The sequence below is a fragment of the Aspergillus terreus genome, genomic scaffold (assembly GCF_000149615.1).
Source record: "Aspergillus terreus NIH2624 scaffold_16 genomic scaffold, whole genome shotgun sequence".
Lineage (NCBI taxonomy): Eukaryota > Fungi > Ascomycota > Eurotiomycetes > Eurotiales > Aspergillaceae > Aspergillus > Aspergillus terreus.
Window position 1 is genome coordinate 306,933 of NT_165939.1, and position 22,382 is coordinate 329,314.

Here is a 22,382-nt window from a genome sequence, read left to right on the forward strand (position 1 = left end):
TCTGCGTTATCACCATTGTGGTTGGGTGGACCACTACGCGCGTTATCTCCGCGTTTTTGAACCGGAGCGCTCCATCCGATCAACAAGGAGGGCATTGATGGGCTACTGCGATTGATTCAGCTTCGCTCTTATTACTCGTGACACCTGGACGGTTATAATTGCATCTTCCAGCATTGGATCTGTTTTGATCTTGAACTTTTCTCCATTGTTCATCCTACACATAATCACGATGAAGATCGCAGCGTCACTCGCCTTCTTTGCGGCGATTGCCACGGCGCAGTCCGTAATTGAGAGTGCCAGCTTCGGCTATGGATCCTCGTAATCCACCCATCTCCATTGCACATTCCAACGTCCGCCACTAACTGTCTGCAGACTATCCCCGAACCGGGATACCATTCCAGGATGGCAGGTTGGGGGAGAGGGCCACTCCCCGCAGATTGTACGACCCCTACCGCAACTCGAACATTGACCACTCAAAATTCTAACTCAATACCCATCCGATAGCTCTCGAATAAGCTCATCTTAACACCACCCTACCCAGGAAACACCAGAGGATATGTGTGGTCACAGACGCCGTAAGCCTCCTCCAACCCGAGTTTCCACGTCGTCACCATCCTAACCGTGGACAGTGTCGCCCAGTCCGAATGGACAGCCGAACTCCAATTCCGAGCCAGCGGCGTCGAACGAGGAGGCGGAAACCTCCAGCTCTGGTTCGCGAAAGATGGCCAGAGTAAAATCGGTACCTCCAGTATCTACACTGTCGGCGCGTTCGACGGCCTCGCGCTTGTTGTCGATATGCATGGCGGAAGAGTGCGCTCCCTCCCACACCCCGTCTTTCCCACGAAACCGAGCATCAGCTGACTCCATCCAGGGCGGTAGCGTGAGAGGCTTCCTCAACGACGGCACGAAAGACTACAAGAGCCAGACCAGCGTGGACAGTCTCGCCTTCGGCCACTGCGACTACTCATACCGCAACCTTGGCCGGCCATCTGTCCTGCGCATCAAGCACACCAAGTCCCGTCTTCGAAGTCACCGTCGATGACCGAGTGTGCTTCTCGACCGACAAGGTACGTCGCAATCCCTTTTCTCCTGATGGACCATCCCTAACATATCGCCCTAGGTCGCCATCCCCGCCGGAAATACCTTCGGTATCACCGCGGCTACGCCCGAAAACCCCGACTCCTTCGAGATCTTCAAGTTCGTCGTGCAGTCCGCGCAGTCCGGTAGCGCGGGATCCGTTCCCGTCTCGCGGCAAAACACGCAGCAGCAGCCGATCGCGCAGGCACAAGGGTCGAACGCGCAACAGCAACAACAACAACAACAGCAGCAGCAGCAGCAAGGCGGACAGTCGATAGATGCGCAGTTCATGGACCTCAGCTCGCGGATCCAGCTGATCAGCCACGCGACGAACAACGTTATCCGGGAGCTGAGCAACCAGGGCACCAGGGCGGACAGCCGGCAGACGGAGCTGCTGCAGAGAATGGCGACCAAGGAGCAAGTGGCGGGGCTGGACGCGCGGCTGCAGCGTATGGAGTCGTTGCTGCAGAACATCCAGCGGGATCTGGCGGGCAAGGACTACCGCGAGCGGTTCAGCCAGCTGGAGAAGACGCTCCAGTCATCGCACCTGAGTCTGACGGAGAGCCTACAGGGCCACATCCTGCACGTGATGACGGCGTCGACACCGCGCATGGGCTTCTTCATTTTCGTCATCATCGGCGTGCAGGTCCTGCTTGCGGGATCGTACATCGTGTACAAGCGGCGCAAAGCGAACATGCCCAAGAAGTTCCTCTGATTATCACGACCATTGACTCACTCGTCTACGACTAATGCAGTGTCATTTGCCGAGCTTAGCATGTCATCCTTACTTCATGAGAGTCTACGTGGATTGTTGATTGTTGTTGTTGTTTCTGTACAGTTAGTCGCTCTTCCGGGTTAGCAGTGTGTACATCATTAAAGCATTTCATACGTGTATACTTATTCGATAGGTCTGCAAAATTAAGTGCCTATAGATGCGAAAGAAGAAATATGGTATTGCACCAACCCGCCGACATGTCTAAACGTAGCGGTGGTCCACCACCCTGAATCCACACCAAATCCCGCAGCTACAGCCGAGCAAACCAGTCTAATACACAACCCACAAAGGGAAAAAAGTACAGATACAATGCAAAGATCCGCTTAGTATGCCATGCTCAGTATGCGCCAGATGAAAACGATTGTTCAAGCCGAAACACGGACCCAATATTGGTCCATGACGTCATGTAACATGAGCCATATAGAACCAAGCCCAGGCCAAATCAACGCCAAACTTCCGTATCCGAAGGTGTAAGCAAATCTTCGTCTGTTTGATAAATGCAGGGCGACTAAGTCGAGGATGACAGCGCCGGAAGAACGAAAAGAAACAAAGAGACATTGCGCGACACAATATCGCTGTCAGAACCGCTGGTCTATTAGACGTGGAAGCGGTATAGCATATTTGAGCATCGTTGGATACCGCCACCCGGTTCCACATGGCGCCAGCGTATCCGCAACCTGGTCCAGGTTGGGAATGCTCACCAGGACAAGCCTTTATAGGAAAGCCTCCCCCTTGTAGATGCGCAATCGTGCACAAGCTCAGAGAATCCTGTCCATCGTAGGAGCTGCATATTGGAGTCCGTTAATGTCGGCATAACCAAAATATGCTCAAATATTGCTGCTACATATCATAATCAGGAGCTTGGCTGGGATTTAGGCATCCCGTTGGACTTTCGGTCCTGCGTCGATAGGGTGTACATCAGCCTCGATACCGTTAGGCTCATCAGATCTGACCTCCGAAATCCGAGGTTCCATAGCTGAGGAATCAGGGAGCGGCGAACTGGCTTGAGCAGGTTGGGGGGTTCGAGTGGACTGAGCGTTCAACACCTGAATGCGTTGCTCAATCAATGCCTGCAAAGTACGCAGGGAGGCGATTTCGGTCTCAGGGGGTGGCAGATTCTTCGGGGCGTTCGCCTTGAGCTGGTCAATGAGAAGCGTGATCTTGCCGTTTTCGACCTTTTCGCTGATCTGGTTGTTCTGAGCAAAGGCGATCAGGTTCGAGGCAGCCTCCCGCTCGGCGACGGTCCGCGAGTTCAAGATCGCGACGGTGGTGTCCTCAACCGGGGTAGCGGGTCTCTGAGACGCGTAAAAAGCGCGTGCTTGGGCGGCCATTTCGTCGTGTTGCTGCCGAATGTATTCAAAATACTTATCTGCGATCCTCTTTTTCATCGCTACTTCTTCGTTCTCCCTGCGGGATTGTTAGTCGAAGGTCTCGCACCCTCTAGATAGATGACTGACCGTTTAATGCGCGTGATAAAATCGAGCTGTACACCCTTCTCTGAAACACGATACATGATGCCTTCGTCTTCTTTCTCCTCGATCTTCTCGGACTCTTCCTCCGTCGGGAGGATTTCGATGTCAACCATGCGAGGGCGTTTTGGCCGGCGGATGCGTTTCGTGCACTGAAATCCCTCCTCGTCTTCGACGGTGTCAAACATATCGTGGTAGACGTGATTGCCGCACATCCAGTTGTGGTGAGGTTTGTCGCTACCTGGTCGCTGGACAGGGGGCATAGCCAAGGGGGGATCACAGCAATCCATGTGGAACGCACAAGGGCAATAATCGCACTGAATGATAGGTCGGTTACCATTGCTGGTACGACCACAGGCATGGCAGAAAATGAGATTTCCTTTGGCGTCATGGACGCGCAGAAGGTGTGGATCGTCATAACGACCTGTCCGGGTGCCTCTCATACTTCTCGGATTGATCTTGGGGAAGGGGATGAAATCTTCATATTTTCCATCTTCGCCAGTGCGCACGCCAGCAAAGTAGTCGCGAATGCGTTCGGGCAGAGCAAAGTCTTCTTGCGAGACTCTTTCGAGTTGATCACGAATTTTTCTTGAGGGTCTCTTGATTTCACACCGCGGACAGTACCAGTCGCCCTCGGGGGGGTTGGCGGGATCCAGGGGCGGGTTGAGACACGAAAAATGATAAGAATCAGTACAACCATCGCAGCATAGCAACTGGCCACTGCCGTTGCATTCGCGACAGTAGTCATTATTCTCCTGATCTTCCTCATCGTCAGTTTCGAGGGTAGGAGTCAGCCGACGGTTGTCCTCCGCATCGCTGCTGGCCACACTCTCCGACCTTTCTCTGAGAAGATCCATGGTCCCATCAAGACCATCGGGAGCTCCATTGGCAGGCGGAGGCGTCGCGGGAAGGGAACGAGCTCCTGTCGCCAGCGAAGAGCGGACTTTGCTCACGGGCGGCGCCAGATTCGGAAGCGACTTCTGCAGGCGGGTCCGTTTGGCAGTGATCGCCTCCTGAGAAAACTCAGGGTCTTCTTCCAAAGCGCGTTTGCGTTCAAGGATGGTGTCGCCGGAAGGAAATGCTGAACGCCGAGTTGGAGGTGCCGAGTCTGTCGCCTTCTCCGCGGCCGTCTTGGCCTGTTTGCCCCTAGCGCGAGAGCGCGGATTCGTCGTCCCGGGAGCCACCACGGGATCGTCCAGCGATTTAGCAGATGACAGGGAAGAGACACTACTGGCGCGACCTGTCGCGGGTTCTGTGTCTTCTTCCGCCTGAACTTCTTTCCAGGCGTCGCGCATCAGCAGTTGGAAAACCGCCTTCTCCCGGTGACCGGGAGAGTCCTGACAGATGTTATTGAGGATGGAGAGCGAGAATGAGTCACTTCCACAGCTCTCCCAAAGACGGAGGAGGCCGCGCACGACCGCACGGTTTTCAGACTCGGACGCCATGTGAATGGCGTTTCCCACGGCCGCTCGAATCTTCGCGACATCAACATCACCGTCGGGAGACGTGGGTAGCGGGAGAGTCATGAATGCACCGAGGTTGAAGTCGGATCCGGGCTTCGAGGGTGCGTCACTTTGACTGTGCTCGTCTGCCGGGGTCAAGGGGGTTGAAGGAGGTTTGTCGCTCTCCTTTTCTCCGTTCGGCACAGCGTGCGGCTCTTTCTTGGCAGGGATGGTCTGCAAACTGGGCTTGGTCGGGACCAGTCCAACCTTGCGCAGGTCGCCAGGCGTCGGCATGGTTCCTAGCGGGCGCATTGTAGAGAGCACTGGGTTGTGTTCACTGGACACCAGGGACCACGGGGTGTCCTCGTAGCTCGGCGCCGGAGTCCTCAAAGGAGGCTCGACCCATTCTCTGTTTCCTCCAAGCGCTTGCGAATCACTGGCAGCGTCATCATCCTTGCCGGAGCCGCGATCTCCCCGTTGCGATGCGTTGTGGGAGTTGGTGTCTTGCAGCGGATCCGTAGCTACGCGGCTGTGTCGGCCGGTCCGGCGCTGCTTCCGCGGTCTGGTAGATTCGGTAAATGAAGTCGAAGAATTTATCGTCGCAGTCGCATGCATCGGGGTCGCGGGGCCAGACTGGCTGGACCTGGCACGGGGTGTGGAGCGAAGATTCCGTGCCATCGTCGTCGTGGCAGGGCTTCTTCACAAGGCGACAACGCCTGCGGACCACGGAGTTAGCCCATGACGCGACAGGGACGCGCAGGGGAATTAATCACCGGAGAGGGAGCGACGATGTACTTACTAAATTAGAGATTCCACGGCAGACAGCAAACGTGCCCAGCGTTGCTGAAGGGAATCGTGGCCAGCCCGCGCGCTGTCTGCGGGTTGATGGGTAGAAAGAAAGTTGCGGAGTTCGCGGCGGGAGTTTTCGAGGGTCACACTCTAGGGGGTCGACCGCAGAGGGCTGCAGAACTCCAAAACCCGCACACTCGCGGAGAAAGAATCAAGGATTGAAATGAGAAGTTTGCTTCTCCGGTCAGAACATAGAACATATAATTTCTTTTGTTTCTCCGTCTAGGGTGACTTACGTGACGCGGTCCCTCGCCACTCTCGGAGACACCAGACTTGCTGACGCGAGATGCCCAAGAGAAGGAGCCTAGCGCTTCAAGGCCTAGAGGATGGCCCAAGCGCGAGATTTGGTGGATGCGAAATCCCGCAACCTCTGAGAGAATCAGGAGTTGGGCAGTTGGTTGTCTCTAGTCTTCGTTAGTATAGCTCTGGGTAGACCGGGAAGTATAGGAATAGTACCACTCACAACGGATAGATGGATGTCTTACGGAAGACTCGTGAGTCTAAATGAGATGAGGAATGTCAGCGAAGGTGATCTTGAGCTTCGTTGCGAAAGAGATGACAGGCGAGGGTGGTAGAGGGAGAACAGTGAGAACGTGGAAAGCGGAAGGCTGGGCCGTCGGAAGAACAGGAAGAACAGGAAACAGAGGGAGTAACAGACGCACGAGGCGAGATGTAACAGAAGAGAAGACAGGCTGCGAATGTGATAGAAGAGAACACCTGGTCGTGCATGACTTCCGGTGTCAACGTGATGAGGACAGGAGGGGTTCACTTCAGGGACGGGCATCAGACCTGTCCTACGAACCGCCAGGCGCAAGAGACTGACGGTCTGACTATCGCAAGCGTCTTACCTGACTGAGAAAACCCAGAATGCCGAAATCGGATGGGTTGAGCAGACGGCGATGGGGGAGCAGGTGGTGGACGAGAAGATGTCGGCGCAGAGGAAGAAATCGGCAGCAGGAAGTGGTTCGGCCACCAGACAAACCAGTTCGGCCACACACTGCGCCCAGTCAATCAGGCCCGCGACCAGATAGAGGGTCCTAGTGCGATGTAGCTGAGATGATGGTTCAATATTATTTCTTTGCTTGTTCGCAAGGTCTTTTTCTGATACCGAAAGAGGGTGTTGTTCTGAAAGATTCCTTTTCGGCTGACACGGGCACGGACGGAGGCAAAAGAACAACACCGTTGTTTCCAGCAGAAGAGGTGTTACTCCAGTTGTCTCCATCGGAGGGACACATGGGCCTCGCAGAATGTGTTTGTCAAACAGTTGCGGCGACGGTGGCGATTCCGAGACATCCACCGGCATTCAAGGCAACTACAACACCATCGGCCAGATTTGGGAACAATGAAAAGCATCATCAGAAGAAAGGTCAAGATAGAATAGATGCTTCAAGATAGAGACAGCTGAACAGCTGAAAGCAGCAACACACTTTGTCCTAAAACTCTTATATACCGGTTGTGACTATAGCAGCGAACTACCAGAGGCCGTACTAAACCCCTCCTAGGTATATCCAGGCACTCATTTCTTTTATATTCAGCTCATACATGATGTTTTCTTTGCCTGCAACTAAGTACGTGACAGGAGATCCATGAGTTCGGTGGGAGACCAACGCTCCCTCATTACGGGCCCATGCAATCCTCGATCCCACTCTCGAGCACACATCCCACTCAGAAAAAGCGCGATTGCAACGGCAGGTTCAGTCCACGCTCAAAGCCATCAGGCCCGGAGCCAAGGCGATGCAGCACATCGCCCCTCCGACTATCCAAGGACCACGAGATTCGACCAAGCGAGGTGGAATCGGTCCCTTTACTCCTTGTCGCCAGACTCCTTCTTGGCGGCCTTCTTCTTGTTGTTCTTGTTCTTCTTGTTGCCGGTCGACTTGGACAGAGGACGCTCCAGGATCTTGAGGATCTCCTCGTCCTCGATCTTCTTGTCCGACTTGACCTTGGTCATGTCGGGAGCAGCAGGAGCGGTGAGCTTCGTGATACCATTCTTGGTGATGGCTACGGGTTGTTAGTGAGACGCCCAACAGAGAATCTAGAACAACACATACCGATGGTGGTCAGCAGACGAGAAACGGGCGCGTTGTCGGCGTCACCGGCGGGCTCGTACTGTCTCAGGACACCGCCACGGACACACTCGACAACACCGACCTTGGCGGCCTTCTCGTCATCCAGCTGGCGCAAGCTGAAGGGGAACTGGCCGAACTTCTTGACAATTTCGGACAGGGTCTGACGGGAGCTGGGGCGCTTGAGGATGTAGGTGGTGGTGGTACGGCGGTGGAGGGTGGAACGAAGAGGCAGGTTCTTGACCTTGCCGGAGCCGAGGGACAGACCCATCTCGACACCCCAGACTTCACCAACGTCGGGAACACCCTCGCCACGGACACCGGCGCCAGGGGCAAGGATGATCTTCTTTTCAGCCTCGATCTCGTTGCGCTCAAACAGCCAGCTGGTGGTGTTCTCGACGACGTTGCAGTCGTAGGCCTTGGCGACCTTCTCGACAAGCTGGGAAATCTGAGCCTGGGTGGGGGCCTTCTGGGCGGCGGCCTTAGCCTTCTCCTCATCGGAGCCAGTGGCCAGAAGACCGGGAGGCACCATCAGACGCAGGAGAAGCTCATTGGCGTAGTGGGTAGCGAGGAGAAGGTCGGCCTCGCGGCCGGTCACCTCGTCCTGGCCGACGGTGACCATGTCACAGACGATCGTTCCGAAGCCATCGATCTGAGCACCGAGCTGGATCTTGACGATCTCGCCGGCCTTGAGGGCGGTCTCGGCCTCCTGCGCGTCGGAGACCAGAGGGGTGTAGGGGGTCACGAAAGAGCTGGGAGAGACCGTCGTGGGGTGAGAGATACCTTTCCGACGGGAGTTCTGTCAATATCGAAGCTTTATGAAGCATGCGCCGGAGCTTCCACATGGTCTGGAGCGGTCGACAGCAGCGGAGGGGAGAATTAACGCACCCTTGGCAATCTTCTTGCCCTTGTAGACCTTGGCGATCTCCTCATCGAGGAGCTGATCACCCTTCTGGCAGATCTCGACGATCTTGGCGCCCTCCACGCACAATGCTAGACGATGGTCAGCGGGCTGGTTCGGTTGGACAGCGTAGGAACGATGAGAAGGAAGCCGGGCTCACGCACCTGAGACGGCATCAAGAACCTTGTGGGAGATGGTGGCGGCAGTCTTGTACTTGGTCAAGGTGTCGGGGTTGTTGAGGGTGTAGTCTAGACGGATCCATGGACATGGTTAGTGCTCTGTTGCGAGACGAATGACGGTACTGGGGACTCCAACGATCGAAACCGACCGCCCTGAGAAGCTACTAGGGACAAACGCCCTAGATGAGGAGGTTTTATGTCTCCTGGTCGGAGTCTGAAAGCTCTGTCGCAACCCCCCGCCAGCGGGCCATGACGACGCAGCAAGCGGATCGGAAACCCACAAAACGAACGGAGCTTTTTCACAATGGGGAGAAGAGGGGTCAATACATACCAACCTCGGGGGTTGCCTGGGCCTGGGTCTCAGCCATTGTGAAGTAGATGGATGATTCTCACGGGGGGAGAATCAAGGGAAACAAGAAGACGGGCTTGGGGACAATCGTGGAGCACGAGAGAAAGAGAGGGGAAGAAGTGGGAAAATGATGCAGAATTCATGGCAGCTGGAGGAAGTGTGCCTTCATTACCGTATGTTTCAATACGGGAGGGTACAGAGCGGGGCGTTTGTCGTCATACTACCTGCCTCAGGAAGCATGCGAGTATGTAGGTACCTAGGTCCTTTGCTAGTTGTTCAGAAATAAGTCATTCTAATAGTCATAGCTAGACATGTCTCTGATTCTAGCTACCTCAGTGGGGGTGTTGAGAGCTATAGTCTTCTAGGTACTACTACGGTATAGAGCGCGTGACCGAGACTCTCTGGTGTTATGGATCAAACATTATGCCCAACAGACTCCAATTTCTTAAGGATATCATCTATCTAGGGACTATTCAGTGCCACTTTATGTCGAGGCCCTAGCGACAGAAGGGACACTCCTACCTGTTGTGCAGGCCTGATGTACCCATCTCCTAGACCAGGGTACGTGTAGGGCTTGCGGATTACGAATGGTTACCAGACGGCCTGCCTGTGTCGTATTTTATCTCAACACCGCCGCATGATGCCTCTACATGGAGATAGTCTGGAGAAACTACTCCTGATTGATAATTCTTTCCCTTGAACAGTCTGTAACTAGTCCTGATAACTTATGGAGCATGTCATTCAGCCATTGATTCACCCTACTGTGTCTCGTACTACAACAAGTGCACAGCCAAGTCATGTATGACATCACCGAGGAGCTTTCTCCTTTAGGTCAAGTACCTACCTCTACTGGGTACCTACCTAGGTGCTATAGGTAGGTAATTAGGTAGTTTCTGCGGGTTTAGGTAACTGGGACATGTCTGGTAAGGTGATGCGATGAATTGATCAGCATGTGAGCTATGGACAGTAGTCTACAGTACCGACCTACTGTAGGCACAGATATATATCCGATCAAGCCCCCTCCTGCACAGCCTTAAAAGCCCGCAGTAGATCATTCTTCAAATCTTCCCAATTCTCCAGTCCAACACTAATTCTCAATAGTCTCCGGTCCACCCTACTATCGGACAAAGCCCGCCACTCAATCAGTGACTCCACACCCCCCAGACTCGTTGCATGCTGGAACAACCCCAGCTTACTCGGCAACACGCAAGCAAACTCTTCGCGCTGCAAGACAATTGAGAACACCGGACCAAACCCATTCGGCATCTGCTTCTGCAGCCAAGGTTCCGCCTGGAGACTGGCATGGTAGATCTTCTGCAAGACCGACTGCACGACGGACTCCTCGCTACCCGCCCCAGGGTTGGGGGTATTCATCGCCTGATGCAGCCACGCCACCAGCCGACCGCAGCTCTGACTGGCACGCTGCACACGGAGCTCCAGTGTCCGCAGACTGCGCAGACACAACCAGCTCTCCAGGTTCCCCAGGACGTTCCCAAGCGCGAGCCGGTCCGCGAACAGCTGCTTCTCCCAGTCCTTGCGCTGGGTCGCCAGCACGCCACAAAGGAGGTCGCTATGGCCGCCGAAATACTTGGACCCGGAGTGCACGACGAGATCCGCACCCCACAGGAACGGGTCCTGCAGGCCTGGAGGAGCAAAGGTGCTGTCGACAATAAGGTAAGCGCCTCGGCTGTGGGCCTTCTGTGCGTAGGCCTCAATGCTAAAGGCCGTTCCCAGCGGGTTGACGGGTGTCTCGAGGAGGACGACGTCGCCGGCCTCCAGGCTCTCCGCGGGACAGTCGAGAGGAAGCTTCTGTAGTCCTGACAGACGGGAAATCACGGAAATGACTTCGTGAGAGCCATGGTAGCCTTCGCCGACGGCGATGCGGCGCGGGTTGAGCAGGATCAAGGCCGCTTGGAGAGCGGCTAAGCCGGTAGCGTAGCTAATTGCGCGACCGTTCAGGAGGGACGATAGGACAGCCTCCAGGCGGGATGCATTGGGCGCGAATTCCCGAGAGTACACATAGTTGTGGCCATCGAACTCTTCCTGTACGAGGGTTAGTCGGGAATGGTTGTGGAAGGACAGAAGATCGAGGACACGTACGACAGGGTCCTCGGACGGTAATAGATTCTCCGGCTCATGAGGATATCTGAATGTGGTGGAAAGATGAATGGGGGGAGCAACATCGGTCACTCGGTTTAGAGGATCGTCGGCGTGCAATGCTCGAGTGGAATCGTGATAATTGCCGGATGGTGCCATTTTGAACTATGGCGTGGCCACTGCAGATGATGGTGTGAGGGCAGTTTCTGAGTGACCCTTCGTCAGGTAGATTTCCGGCTGGTATTTATAGCTTCGCACTCGTCGACGATGGCAATATTCCGTAGTCAGTCGACGGACTTTGTAAGGCAATGGACGACCTCTCTAAAGCACTTCCTCATCGGGTTAGGGACGATCAGAGCCCCACTCCCGTCAAGTTCCTAATGCGGAAGCTAAAGAAAGTCTATGGGCTCCTATTGGACTAATTCTGTTAAAGCCCCACAGCGGTCAAAAAAAGCACCAAACGAGGGCCCCTGATTGGTCCAGACGGCAACCAGACTCTACGGAGTATCAAAAAAGCAGTCAGACTGGATCTGGGCCTCGGCGACGCACACCAATCAGGAAGACCTAATTGTGAGTCAGTTGAGTTCGTTGCCTGCTATCGGCCGATGTGATCATTATCGATCATTTATGATTGCCCAGTCTTATAAAGGGCGCGATGTAGCCTCCTCCAGCTCAGTTCTTCCACAGTCAACCTGACTAGGATCCACCTGCCGTCATGTATCTCCGTGCAATCCACGCCGAGGGCCAAATCACTGTGCTCCAGCAGCTGATTAAAGACAACCCGCTAGGCATCTTGACCACTGCGATCAAGTCCTCGTCATATCCATTGATCCAGTCGAGCCACATCCCGTTTGTCCTCGATGTTCCGGACACCAGCGACGGGAGCGTGTCGAACGGGGTCCTGCGCGGCCACATGGCCAAGCAGAATCCCCAGGCCAAGGTGCTGATGGAGGCTCTCGCCGCGCAGCACGAACAGGGAGGCAGTCAGAGCCTCGAACTCTCCGACGAAGTGCTGGTGCTCTTCAACGCACCGCATCACCACTATGTTACGCCGAAGTTCTACACCGAGACCAAGCCCGCCACCGCCAAGGTCGTTCCCACCTGGAACTACGCCGCGGCGCAGGCGTACGGCAAGATCCGCATCTACTGCGATTCCAAGTCTGAGCAGACCGGCGCGTTCTTGCAGAAGCAGATTGAGGATCTGTCGCGACAGTCGGAGACGTTGATTATGGGGTATACATCGCCCTGGTCGGTGTCCGACGCGCCGTCGAACTACATTGAGATCATGAAGAAGAATATCATTGGCATCGAAATCACGATTGATCGACTGGAGGGGAAGTTCAAGATGAGTCAGGAAATGGGCCAGGGAGATCGCGAGGGCGTGATCCGGGGATTTGAGGCGTTGGACACGGAGGTTGGGAAGGGGATTGCGCAGATGGTGAAAGAGCGAGGGGAGCTCAAGGATCGACCAAAAACTCAGTAGCTACTGAACGATTTGGAAGTGTATATACCTCAATACCCTGCAAATAGCACCGAGTAAACATACAGCAAAGACGGTTGACGATGGTTCGCTGTAAGGCGCTATGCCTGAATAGGAAACACTTTCGCCGTCAATGGAATTAATTAATCAGCACTTCCACACTGGCCCACTCACTTCCACTTCACTTACTCATATGTTCTTTACACAATTAATGCTATTTACTGAAAGTATTTCCATGCTGCGACAATGTCCGGTCTCTGAGTCCTAGCTATTTGATGATGAGTGGGGCCCTCACTGTTCAGATAAACTACTCTGCCATGCTGTGGAATCCACCAAATGGATAAGCGTTCAATGCTTGAGGCCTGCTATACCTGCCGTCGTCGGCGCATTCAATGTGACCGATCTCAGGTCCCTTGTCGAAAATGCAAGACCAGTGGGCTGGAATGCTACGAGAAGCGGCCAGTTCGGTGGGTAAAAGGCGTGGCCATCCGAGGTAAAATGCAGGGCATGTCGTTCCAAGATGCGTCAGATCCGACGGAGGCAGCAAAGATGGGGCTCGCCTCGAGCGCCATAGAGAGCCCATTGAGGCTGTCTGTCAAGAATTGTGTACCCAGTGCGTTGAGTATCCTTTCCGATTCTGACGTGCTTTGGTATCCAGGTCGGTTCTCTGAGCTAATCGTCTAGCCTAGAAGAGCATACAAGTTCCTCACAAGATATCCCATTAGCTCTGGAAGACCCGATGTTTTCCATGTTAGATTCAACTTCCAGACACTATCTAGACTACTGTAAGACTGATAACCTTTGAAGACTGATAACCTTTGGCTATACAGACAATACTAACTAACTCAGATAACCACCGCATTTGCAAGCTCTTCATTGTATACGACAGCGAGAAAAACCCGTTCAGAAGTCTGATATCTCTTGCATTAACCGACCAAACTCTCTGTAAGGCAGCTCTGGCGCTTGCAGCACGACACAAAGCCAACTCTGGCCGCTCATTCCACGAACCGGGCCCTGTGGTTCCCATTCAATCACGAGGCGCCCACTATGATGCATTGCTCTTCAAGCAGCAGGCTATGCAACGACTTGCCAGTGACCTATCTGATACTACATCATGTGCAAAGGACACCACCATGGCAAGTATCTTCCTCTTGATCTTTCTGGACCTTCTCGAATCTGGGAGTGATCGTTGGAATGTTCATCTGGAAGGAATCAAGCGTGTGATCGAAACGAATCCGCTCCTGTCTGGGCCAGACATGAACACTAGCCAGGATCCAGGTCGAACCGTCCTACAGATCCGGAACTTCATCACCCGACAAATCTACCTGTATGTGTGTCATAGCCTTCACATCTACCACAACTGACCACGAGACTAGAATCGAGACTCTCGGTGCAACGTTTGTTCGCCCAAAGCTCCTATCTCAGTTCAACTTCCTCGAGCAATCAGAAGCACTTCTCCAAGAGACGATCGAGCAATCGTTCCTCGGCTGTCCAGAATACCTCCTAACCGCGATCCAATCGTTGTCGATGTGCCGCGACGCACTCACCGTCCCGGAACCGCTAGATTCCGCAACCCTGACCGGACACGCCCAGAACATCAAGAAAATCATCGAATTCATCCAGGACTTTGACTGTACGATCTGGGCGTCCAGCCTACCGCATCCGGATGACTTGTCCACCCGCGACACGCACAACCTCCCCATGTTGGCGCAGTCGTACAAGCTCGGCGCGCTCATTTACGGCCAGCGGATTCTCGACACCGTCACAAAGCAAGACTCCGCCCAGGAAGACCTGGTGCAAGAGTTGATCCGCGTGATCGGGCTCCTGAAGGAGGACGACGCTCTCCTCAAGTGCATCCTCTGGCCAATCTTTGTCGCCGGTCTGGAGTGTCGGGAGCCCGCGCAACGGGACTTTCTGTCGAGCTCGTTGGAGCAATTCTGGGCCGTCACCAACTGCATGAATGGGATCAATGCGGGGCGCATCCTGCAGGGATATTGGCAGTGGCAGGAGCAAGAAGGTGGCCCAGGGTCGTTTGCATCGCGATGGGTGTTTACAATCGGCCGAACGGGACAGGACTGGCTTCTTATATGAACGTTAATATGGTAGGTGCATTGAATAGCTGGACTGCCCACTTAGGTGCTACCTAGAAGTATAGACGTGCTATATACATACTGAAATGGGTGGTCACGCTTATCCAATCACAAGACACGCCCGCATTCCATAGCTTCTCCTCACTTCCTCCCCAACCTCCAAGAAACATCAACAACCCAAGTCCACCCATAAGATAGATCATCGCCTCATACACAAAGCTCCACGCACAATGAAAGTCGCCGCCGAGCTTTCCATCCGCATCCTCACCCACAACATCCGCTATGCAACTACCGCCCCCTTCAAGGGCGAACGGCCCTGGGCCGAGCGTAAACAGCTCCTCATAAACGAGCTCCTCTTCAACACGCGCAACCAAAACTCTTTCATCTGTCTCCAGGAAGTGTTGCACAATCAGCTTGTCGACGTCCTGTCCGGCCTCAACAGCAGCCCCACCACCAGCTGGGACTACATCGGGGTCGGCCGCGACGACGGGTACCAAGCAGGCGAGTACTCCGCCATCATCTACCAGCCGCAACACTGGGAGATCAACCACTGGGAGACGGTGTGGCTCTCAGAGACGCCGGACGTCCCCAGTAAGAGCTGGGATGCGGCGTCGATCCGCATCGTGACGATCGGAGTGTTCACGCACCGCGCCAGTCGCCAGACCGTGCTGGCGATGAACACGCACCTAGACGACCAGGGCGCGCGGTCGCGGCTCGAGGCTGCGCGGATAATCCTGCGGAAGATCAGCCAGTACTCCGCTGGCGACTACGGCGACGACTTCATCGATGGGGTGTTCCTAGCGGGAGACTTCAACAGCCAGGATTTCGAAGAGGCGTATGTCGAGTTGACGGCGCCCGGGTCGCCGCTGGCTGATGCAGCCGTGTTAGTCCCGGCGGCTGAGCACTATGGGAATCAGCTTACCTGGACGGGATTTGGGTATGAGGGACAGGATCCGACGCGGATCGACTATGTCTTGCTTGGGAATGGGACGGCGGGTGGACAGGCCTGGACGGTGGACGGGTATGCTGTGCTGGCGAATCGGTTCGATGATGGGGTGTATAATTCCGACCATCGCGCTGTTGTGGTGGATGGAAGGTTACTCTTGGTTAGGGATATGGATTCGCGTTGATACCGATCTACAAAGAAGGGCTTTTGGCACCTTGGATCCAGGGTAGTGACGGAATATCTCGATGCTTAGTTTCCAAGCTCTGGGAGACTATGTCCAGCGAATAAGAGAAATTTAAATTGCTGAAAGTAGACAGCCATCATTGCTTGTGTAATATAGACCTGAACAGACCACGGGGCCTTATGTACTCCCTTTGCAGAACCGCATCCAAAGTCGGACGTAACCCCATAAGGTAGACCATCACAAAACGCGAACGGTCTGCGGATGCTGGGCAGGACAAAGTATGGTGACGCAAGCGCAGCTCATGCGCAACGGTCAGATCTTGCAGCAGCGTATCCACAGCTGAAAAGTTCCATGGTAAGATGCTTTGATAGGAGGGAGCACGTCGGGGAAGAGATGCTAGTAGATCAGCACGTCCCTTGCATCGACCTGGTGAGCTCTTTCCACTTCACTTGACATACTCCGGATAGCTCACATCACCAGGCCCACCGAGGCAAGAGCGACATACACCATGGTCTTGTGTCTTCGCTGGACACGAAAAGCTCATGTGGCCGTCAACCTCATCATATAAAAACACCACGCCGCATCCATAGAGCATATATCAAAGGATCATCGTGATCCCTCGGTTCTGAATCATCCACCGAAGTTGCGCTATGGCCCCTGTTGCTGTGCCCCATGTCCTTCTGCAGGGCGCCGACAAGCAGATACGCTCCCCGAATATCTTCTGGGGACGTCGACAGCACGTTTCTGCCCTTTCGGGCCTTTTGAGCCTGACTCTTGTGGTCGGCTCGATCTTCCTCACTCTGTTCCTCCACATCTGCCTGGAGCACTTTGGTGGTTCAATCTGGGCCGCCATAACAGAGCCACTGTTCGTCCAGTCGCCATTTCTCTTCATTTTACGTTACCTGCCGGCGGTCTTTGCAGGCCCAGTACTGGGGTATGCAGGCTGGGTGGTTGTACAGGCCATGCTGTACACCGTCGTTCCCGGAAAGGTGGTGCATGGCCCGCCGACACCTGGAGGCCACGCGCATCCGTACCTGATAAACGGATTGTCGTGCTGGTTTCTCACAGTTTGTGGCTTTGTTCTTTCAGGATATGCAGGTGGGATTGGTGTGATGGCGAGCGTCGCGCGGAACTGGGGGGCGCTCCTGGTAGTCGCCAACATTTACGGGCTGATCACTGCAGTGCTGGCGTATGTCAAGGCACGTGTGAGCCCAACCTTCGAGCGTGATCGCCGATTCAGCGGTGAGATAAAAGACTCCAGGATATACCAACACGAGGGTGGGATTCGCTGACCTGGGCTAGGTTCGATCTTACACGATTTCCTGGCCGGTATCGAGTTGAATCCACGTTTAGGCGCGCTCTGGGACGTGAAACTCTTTCAGATCGGCCGCGTTGGCATGAACTCATGGGTACTAATGTACTAGGCGAGACTTTGATGCTCTAGGCGCGCAGATGCTGATCTCTGACCAGTGACCTAGCCTTCATGGCTAAGCAATACGAAGCATTCGGGTCTATATCGAACTCCATGGTGGCCGTGACCCTGTTCCATGCTATTTACACCATCGACTTCTTCGTCAACGAGGACTGGTACTTACCCCTGACTAATGCAGCTTGTTTTTCAGGGCTGACGCCAATTGAATCCAGGTACCTGAGCACAATCGATATTGCACTGGACCACTTTGGATTCTGTCTCGGCTGGGGTCCAGCCGCCTGGCTTCCGATGATCTATACAATCCAGGCCCAGTATCTGGCGTTGTACCCCACACATCTTCCATGGAGCATCTTCTCTGTTCTTCTCATGGTCGGAGCCGCTGGGTATATCCTCTTTCGGCTGTCAAACTACGAGAAACAGATACTCCGCGGGAGTGGAAGTAACCGGTTTCTCGAGTCTAGACAGCGCATAATCCGCGCCCAGTACACAACCGGCAGCGGAGATGTCCACGAGTCCCGGTTGCTGTATTCCGGTACGTGAGAAGACTCTATCAGTCATTGATGTGTGAATGTCCGGCTAATGACGTTCTAGGATGCTGGGGCATTGTGCGCCATCCCAACTACGTCGGGGACATCATCTTCTCCTTCTGCACCTGCGTCACCTGCGGATGGAACCACATCCTGCCGTACATATATTTTATCTACATGACGTGTTTGCTGGTGCACCGGTGTCATCGGGATGAAAAGCGCTGCTCAACCAAGTACGGGGCTTACTGGGAACAGTATAGACGCCTGGTACCGTGGAGGATGGTGCCTGGGATCTTCTAGATCCCTTGGTTTCTTTTTGCGCTAGCGTTTATTATGAAAGGTCTGGTTTGCTTAAGAGAAGACCCTTGATGCTTTACGGTGATTTACTTATGGGACACATGAAGATCAAAGACACCTTGTCTACAAATGGATGTAGGCGTAACCACGTAGAATAGAGAGATTTTAATGGGATTCGTAGCCTCAGAGCCTATTAGTCACCCTTACAGTGATCCAGTATATTGTGTCTAACCTGAGACTGCAGCCATAGATTACACCTTACATACCACTACGAGTGCTATCCACATGGTCCACGCTGCCCTTCCTGCCTTGTAGCCTTAGGATTTAGGCAAGCCATTACTACCTCATCACCACCTCTTAATGCTTAGTACTAGTCATATAGTAGGAACTGGAAATATCTATGCGGGCTTGTTAAAGAATACTTAACATGCCTGGGCTGACCATAAACATCGTTATTAAATAACTAATGAGTGTATTCCCGCAGGCTATTCACCAATAAACCAGGAACTTCGTATCCCTGTTTTAACAAAGCAACACTACTCTCATACATGATACGGCTTTAGCACGCCAGCCATTCTCCATATTACTTTAGGGCTTTGTACAAGGCGTTCACGTTGCTGATCCTGCATTGTATCTCTGCTCTTCCTACCTACCGAAAATGGCCCAGCAGGCCGGTCTGGTATACATTCGGCAGTATAACGAGTAGATTGTGTTCCACTAGGGAATGGGCTCTGGCGCCCGGCTCGGCCGCAGAAGTCCAGTACGGGAGAGTCAATCATAATACAGCATCTTTCTAGGAGGAATCCGACGATATGCCCTGGTCTGAATCCCGGTAGAGCGTGTGAGGAAATTAGCTGGATAAATTTTGTGTATGGACGCTGGAAAAGATGCGTTGTACCGGGATGATGTCGTTTCTTGTAGAGGTTGGCGACGGAGCTGGGGTTAGACGTAAAACTATCGTTATCTAACTATACAGTGATTGATGTGTGTGGATCTTCGTTCCTTCCATTTCCAGGGCACTCTGGCCTCCCCTACTCCCCCACTCATGCTTCGTTCATCTTTCTCTTCCTTTCTTCCATCTTCCTCTCTCTCTCTCATCCATCTCATTCTCATCGTTCATCTCGGTCCAATTTTTCCATCTCTGTGTCCCATTGTCCACCATCTGTTGAATTTGCTGATCCTTGTCTTTGATAACTGTATGTGGTGTTGACTGTCTGTTGTTACTGTGTTTCCTCTCGACCTTTGTCCATATTATTCTCCATCATCTGTTGACTTCCGCCGGTTTTCGTCGTCATTTATTATCTTTGTGAGTCTTTCCCTGATCTTCCAGCTTCCTGTCTGTTCCTAAACAATGACCAGATTGTCTTTGTCGATCCCCTCAAAAACCACAACCATAATGCTGTCTGCGCCGTGAAACTACTCATCATTCATGCGCTGAGACGCGGGCTAGTAAATGCTACGAGTCTCTCTGACCTTCTCGCTATGACGCTCAGACACCCTAGCCGAACAGTGCAGTGGACATACCCTGTCAAACTACATCTACAGCCATATATTATGTTTGGCGCCCTCCCCGGTCGACCAATCAGAGGTCAGCTCTCACGTGACCCGTGAGTCGCCCACCACCGACTTCACCACCAAACCTCCCTCTTCCTCCTCTTTCTCCTCTCCAGTCGAATTCAAGCCATCCATCATATTACACCTTACATACCACTAAGTGGGTTGCCCATTTTTGGTAGTGTAATGGTCATTTTGGTTGACATATACAATGCTCGCGCGGAAAACCCACGGTCCGATCGCTTGGCGCCTCAGTTCATACCTCCGTCCCCGGAAGGACATTAATCGCCACCGCCATATGTTCCTCCCGCAGAGGGGGTTGGGAGAGTAAGAGTGCTCCCAGCTGACTTTTTCGCTTATGGGGATCGACTGCTGGAGCTATCAGAGGATTTATCCGGTCAGGCCGTGGACACAGAAAGTCTCCAAGCTGTGCTGAACATGGAAGTAGACCTTGAGGAGGTCGATGACAATGAGGATAACGACGAGAATGATGAGGACAGCGACCTCACGGCCCAGCCATTGGATTGTCTTCTCCATTCAGACCCTGACGAGTTTGTCAAGTTCTTCTCCACGATTAATGTGTCCCGTATTGTTGAGGCCACTGGTTCATTTGCTCCCGCTGTGTCTGAGGGCGGCAGCCGTAACGGTCCAACCAAGTTCACTGGAAGTGTGGGAAAGGCGCATGTGACTACAGTACTGCTCGCAAGTCTGTCATGCTCGAGCATCTGGCCCGATGCACCGGTGTGAGTCATGGTCCAGGCATGTGTGCCCTCATTGCGGGGGTTCCTTTTCCACTGAAAATGGTTTGAAGATCCATATCTCTGGATCTGTTAACCAAAATGACCGTTATACTACCAAAAATGGGCAACCCACTTAGTGGTATGTAAGGTGTAATATATGGCTGTAGATGTGGTTTGACAGGATCACATAACTACGAGGCCAAACACTGTGACTTGTGCCCGGCCGGGCCGTTCGCCACGAGACACGAATTGTACAACCATCGAAGGAAGCATAAGCAGACAGAGCTTCCATGTCCCTTGGTCCACCTGAAAAAAATGTGATGGCGAAAAGATATATCAGTCGCGCCCACTCTTGTACGACCATCTGGTTAAACAGCATCGCCTCTCTGCAATCAGAGCTCGCGAATTCCTCCCGAGCCCAGAGAAGCGGCCCATAAATAACTCAGAATGTGATGTCGGAGACTGTGATTGGAAAATCAAGAGTCGGCCGATGAATTATCGAATCCATCTTCGGAAAATCCACGGTCTGGCCGACGACCAGATTGTGCTCAAAGTCCCGAAGACGAGTCAAGAAACGCATAGCACTAGGTTCTGCAGCGTGTCCGGATGCTCATTTTTCAGATATCTCTCCAGTGATGTAAAACGCCACAAGCAACAAGTCCACGGTCTGACCGAATAAGAGGGGAGCATGCAACCAAATCACTCGAGGACCGGAATAGCAGTAGTATTAGACTTATAGATGTATAAATACATATCCAATATGACTTTCTTCCTGATAACGGTCCAACCAGCGGTGTATCTTGTACGAATCCATCTATGACACTCCTTGGAGAGCAACTGCCTTCCACGATCATGCTATAGTAACGACACTTGTTATGGTCTTACAGTCGCCCTGACCCATCCAAGGACCAGAGATTATTCATGGTAATATAACAACATGGACGCAAAGAACAGAACCCAAGCCCCTACAAAGGTCTTGTAGTAGAAACAAACACTGCTGAAACCCAAAACCAATCCATGAATCGCTCCAAATCATGTACAGCCAATCGACAGGAAAAGTCCCAGCTTTGCAATGGTTCCCACGGGAGGGATATGTTGTACTCTGTAAAAGGCAATAAAAGTATACATAATGGTAAGAAAGTTCGACTGCTCCACCGTTGCTCATAATCTATGGTCCATTACCGCCAGCGTGACCATTCCGGAGTCTCTCCTCCACACGCTCCTTATGTTGTCGGTTGCGGAGGTGGACCTCGAAATTTTCGACCGTCGTACCGGGTCCCGGAGTGTAAAGCTTCCCCGGACAGTCATGGCACCGGATGCGCGGGAGATATTGATATTTGAGCTTAGCACCCGGCGGGGAAGTCGAGCCAGCGACTGGCATCATGGTCTCGGTGTCAACAGCAGTGTATCGCATCACGCCCTCGAAGGAATCGTTGGGGTACGACTGCTTCAGCCGTGCGAGTCCGGCCTGGACCCAACTTGGGGGTTGCGGCTACAGAAAATATTAGTACCGAGTCACACAGAACAATCCTCCTAGACGGAGAGTCTATCCGTGGGGTATAATGACATAAGGGAAACTCACCGGAGGGACACCTGGCGTTGGGGGCTGTGGTGCATCGATGGCGCCAATCTGTGGTGTAGGAACTGGTTTCTGGGATGGAGCGCCGACACTGGGCACACGGACTTGCGGCTGGATATTGGAGGGGGGTGCCATGGGATTCTGAGTTGGGGTGCCAGTATGAGGCGTGCTCTGTTGCGAAGGAGGTTGATTTCCAGGCGTGGTTTTGGCGCCGATTGATACGGACTGAAGACCGTGGGCTAAGTACTGACGGAACTTCTGGGGGGAGATTCTGAGCTTCACGATTAACTTCTCCTGCTCCTCGACAGCGGTTCTTCGCGATAAGTTTGTCTCCGCGCAGAAATCCGAA

The 22,382-nt window shown here is 53.4% G+C and overlaps 10 protein-coding genes across 10 annotated transcripts in view; 6 read left to right on the forward strand and 4 right to left on the reverse strand.

The window, feature by feature from the left end:
• Positions 1-229: 229 nt before the first annotated feature.
• ATEG_10055 (putative lectin family integral membrane protein) lies at positions 230-1,792 on the forward strand (the record flags this gene model as incomplete). The annotated part of the gene is made up of 6 exons (XM_001209357.1): positions 230-318; positions 373-439; positions 505-575; positions 630-810; positions 912-1,067; positions 1,121-1,792. 6 exons carry the CDS (start codon positions 230-232, stop codon positions 1,790-1,792), a joined length of 1,236 nt encoding a protein of 411 aa, XP_001209357.1.
• A 932-nt stretch (positions 1,793-2,724) lies between these two features.
• Positions 2,725-5,441, reverse strand: ATEG_10056 (putative PHD finger domain protein; the record flags this gene model as incomplete). The annotated part of the gene is made up of 2 exons (XM_001209358.1): positions 2,725-3,259; positions 3,310-5,441. 2 exons carry the CDS (start codon positions 5,439-5,441, stop codon positions 2,725-2,727), a joined length of 2,667 nt encoding a protein of 888 aa, XP_001209358.1.
• A 1,975-nt stretch (positions 5,442-7,416) lies between these two features.
• ATEG_10057 (curved DNA-binding protein (42 kDa protein)) lies at positions 7,417-9,126 on the reverse strand (the record flags this gene model as incomplete). The annotated part of the gene is made up of 5 exons (XM_001209359.1): positions 7,417-7,613; positions 7,664-8,461; positions 8,567-8,671; positions 8,744-8,827; positions 9,090-9,126. 5 exons carry the CDS (start codon positions 9,124-9,126, stop codon positions 7,417-7,419), a joined length of 1,221 nt encoding a protein of 406 aa, XP_001209359.1.
• Positions 9,127-10,118: 992 nt separating this feature from the next.
• On the reverse strand, positions 10,119-11,363 carry ATEG_10058 (putative transsulfuration enzyme family protein; the record flags this gene model as incomplete). The annotated part of the gene is made up of 2 exons (XM_001209360.1): positions 10,119-11,150; positions 11,208-11,363. The coding sequence occupies 2 exons, from the start codon at positions 11,361-11,363 to the stop codon at positions 10,119-10,121; spliced, it is 1,188 nt and encodes a 395-aa protein (XP_001209360.1).
• A 556-nt stretch (positions 11,364-11,919) lies between these two features.
• On the forward strand, positions 11,920-12,687 carry ATEG_10059 (FMN-binding negative transcriptional regulator; the record flags this gene model as incomplete). The annotated part of the gene is made up of 1 exon (XM_001209361.1): positions 11,920-12,687. One exon carries the CDS (start codon positions 11,920-11,922, stop codon positions 12,685-12,687), a length of 768 nt encoding a protein of 255 aa, XP_001209361.1.
• A 546-nt stretch (positions 12,688-13,233) lies between these two features.
• Positions 13,234-14,775, forward strand: ATEG_10060 (uncharacterized protein; the record flags this gene model as incomplete). Its single annotated transcript, XM_001209362.1, has 3 exons — positions 13,234-13,342; positions 13,534-14,011; positions 14,061-14,775. The coding sequence occupies 3 exons, from the start codon at positions 13,234-13,236 to the stop codon at positions 14,773-14,775; spliced, it is 1,302 nt and encodes a 433-aa protein (XP_001209362.1).
• A 229-nt stretch (positions 14,776-15,004) lies between these two features.
• ATEG_10061 (endonuclease/exonuclease/phosphatase family protein) lies at positions 15,005-15,904 on the forward strand (the record flags this gene model as incomplete). The annotated part of the gene is made up of 1 exon (XM_001209363.1): positions 15,005-15,904. One exon carries the CDS (start codon positions 15,005-15,007, stop codon positions 15,902-15,904), a length of 900 nt encoding a protein of 299 aa, XP_001209363.1.
• Positions 15,905-16,554: 650 nt separating this feature from the next.
• On the forward strand, positions 16,555-18,163 carry ATEG_10062 (uncharacterized protein; the record flags this gene model as incomplete). The annotated part of the gene is made up of 3 exons (XM_001209364.1): positions 16,555-17,146; positions 17,383-17,868; positions 17,928-18,163. The coding sequence occupies 3 exons, from the start codon at positions 16,555-16,557 to the stop codon at positions 18,161-18,163; spliced, it is 1,314 nt and encodes a 437-aa protein (XP_001209364.1).
• Positions 18,164-20,152: 1,989 nt separating this feature from the next.
• On the forward strand, positions 20,153-20,461 carry ATEG_10063 (uncharacterized protein; the record flags this gene model as incomplete). The annotated part of the gene is made up of 1 exon (XM_001209365.1): positions 20,153-20,461. One exon carries the CDS (start codon positions 20,153-20,155, stop codon positions 20,459-20,461), a length of 309 nt encoding a protein of 102 aa, XP_001209365.1.
• Positions 20,462-21,622: 1,161 nt separating this feature from the next.
• The window catches only part of ATEG_10064 (SWI/SNF chromatin-remodeling complex subunit SNF5), a gene marked incomplete at both ends in the record, with an annotated part of 2,549 nt that continues 1,789 nt past the window's right edge, over positions 21,623-22,382 (reverse strand). The window contains 2 exons of the mRNA XM_001209366.1: positions 21,623-21,946; positions 22,037-22,346. Of these exons, the coding sequence (XP_001209366.1) occupies positions 21,623-21,946; positions 22,037-22,346 (634 nt within the window). The remainder of the gene's footprint in view (positions 21,947-22,036; positions 22,347-22,382) is intronic.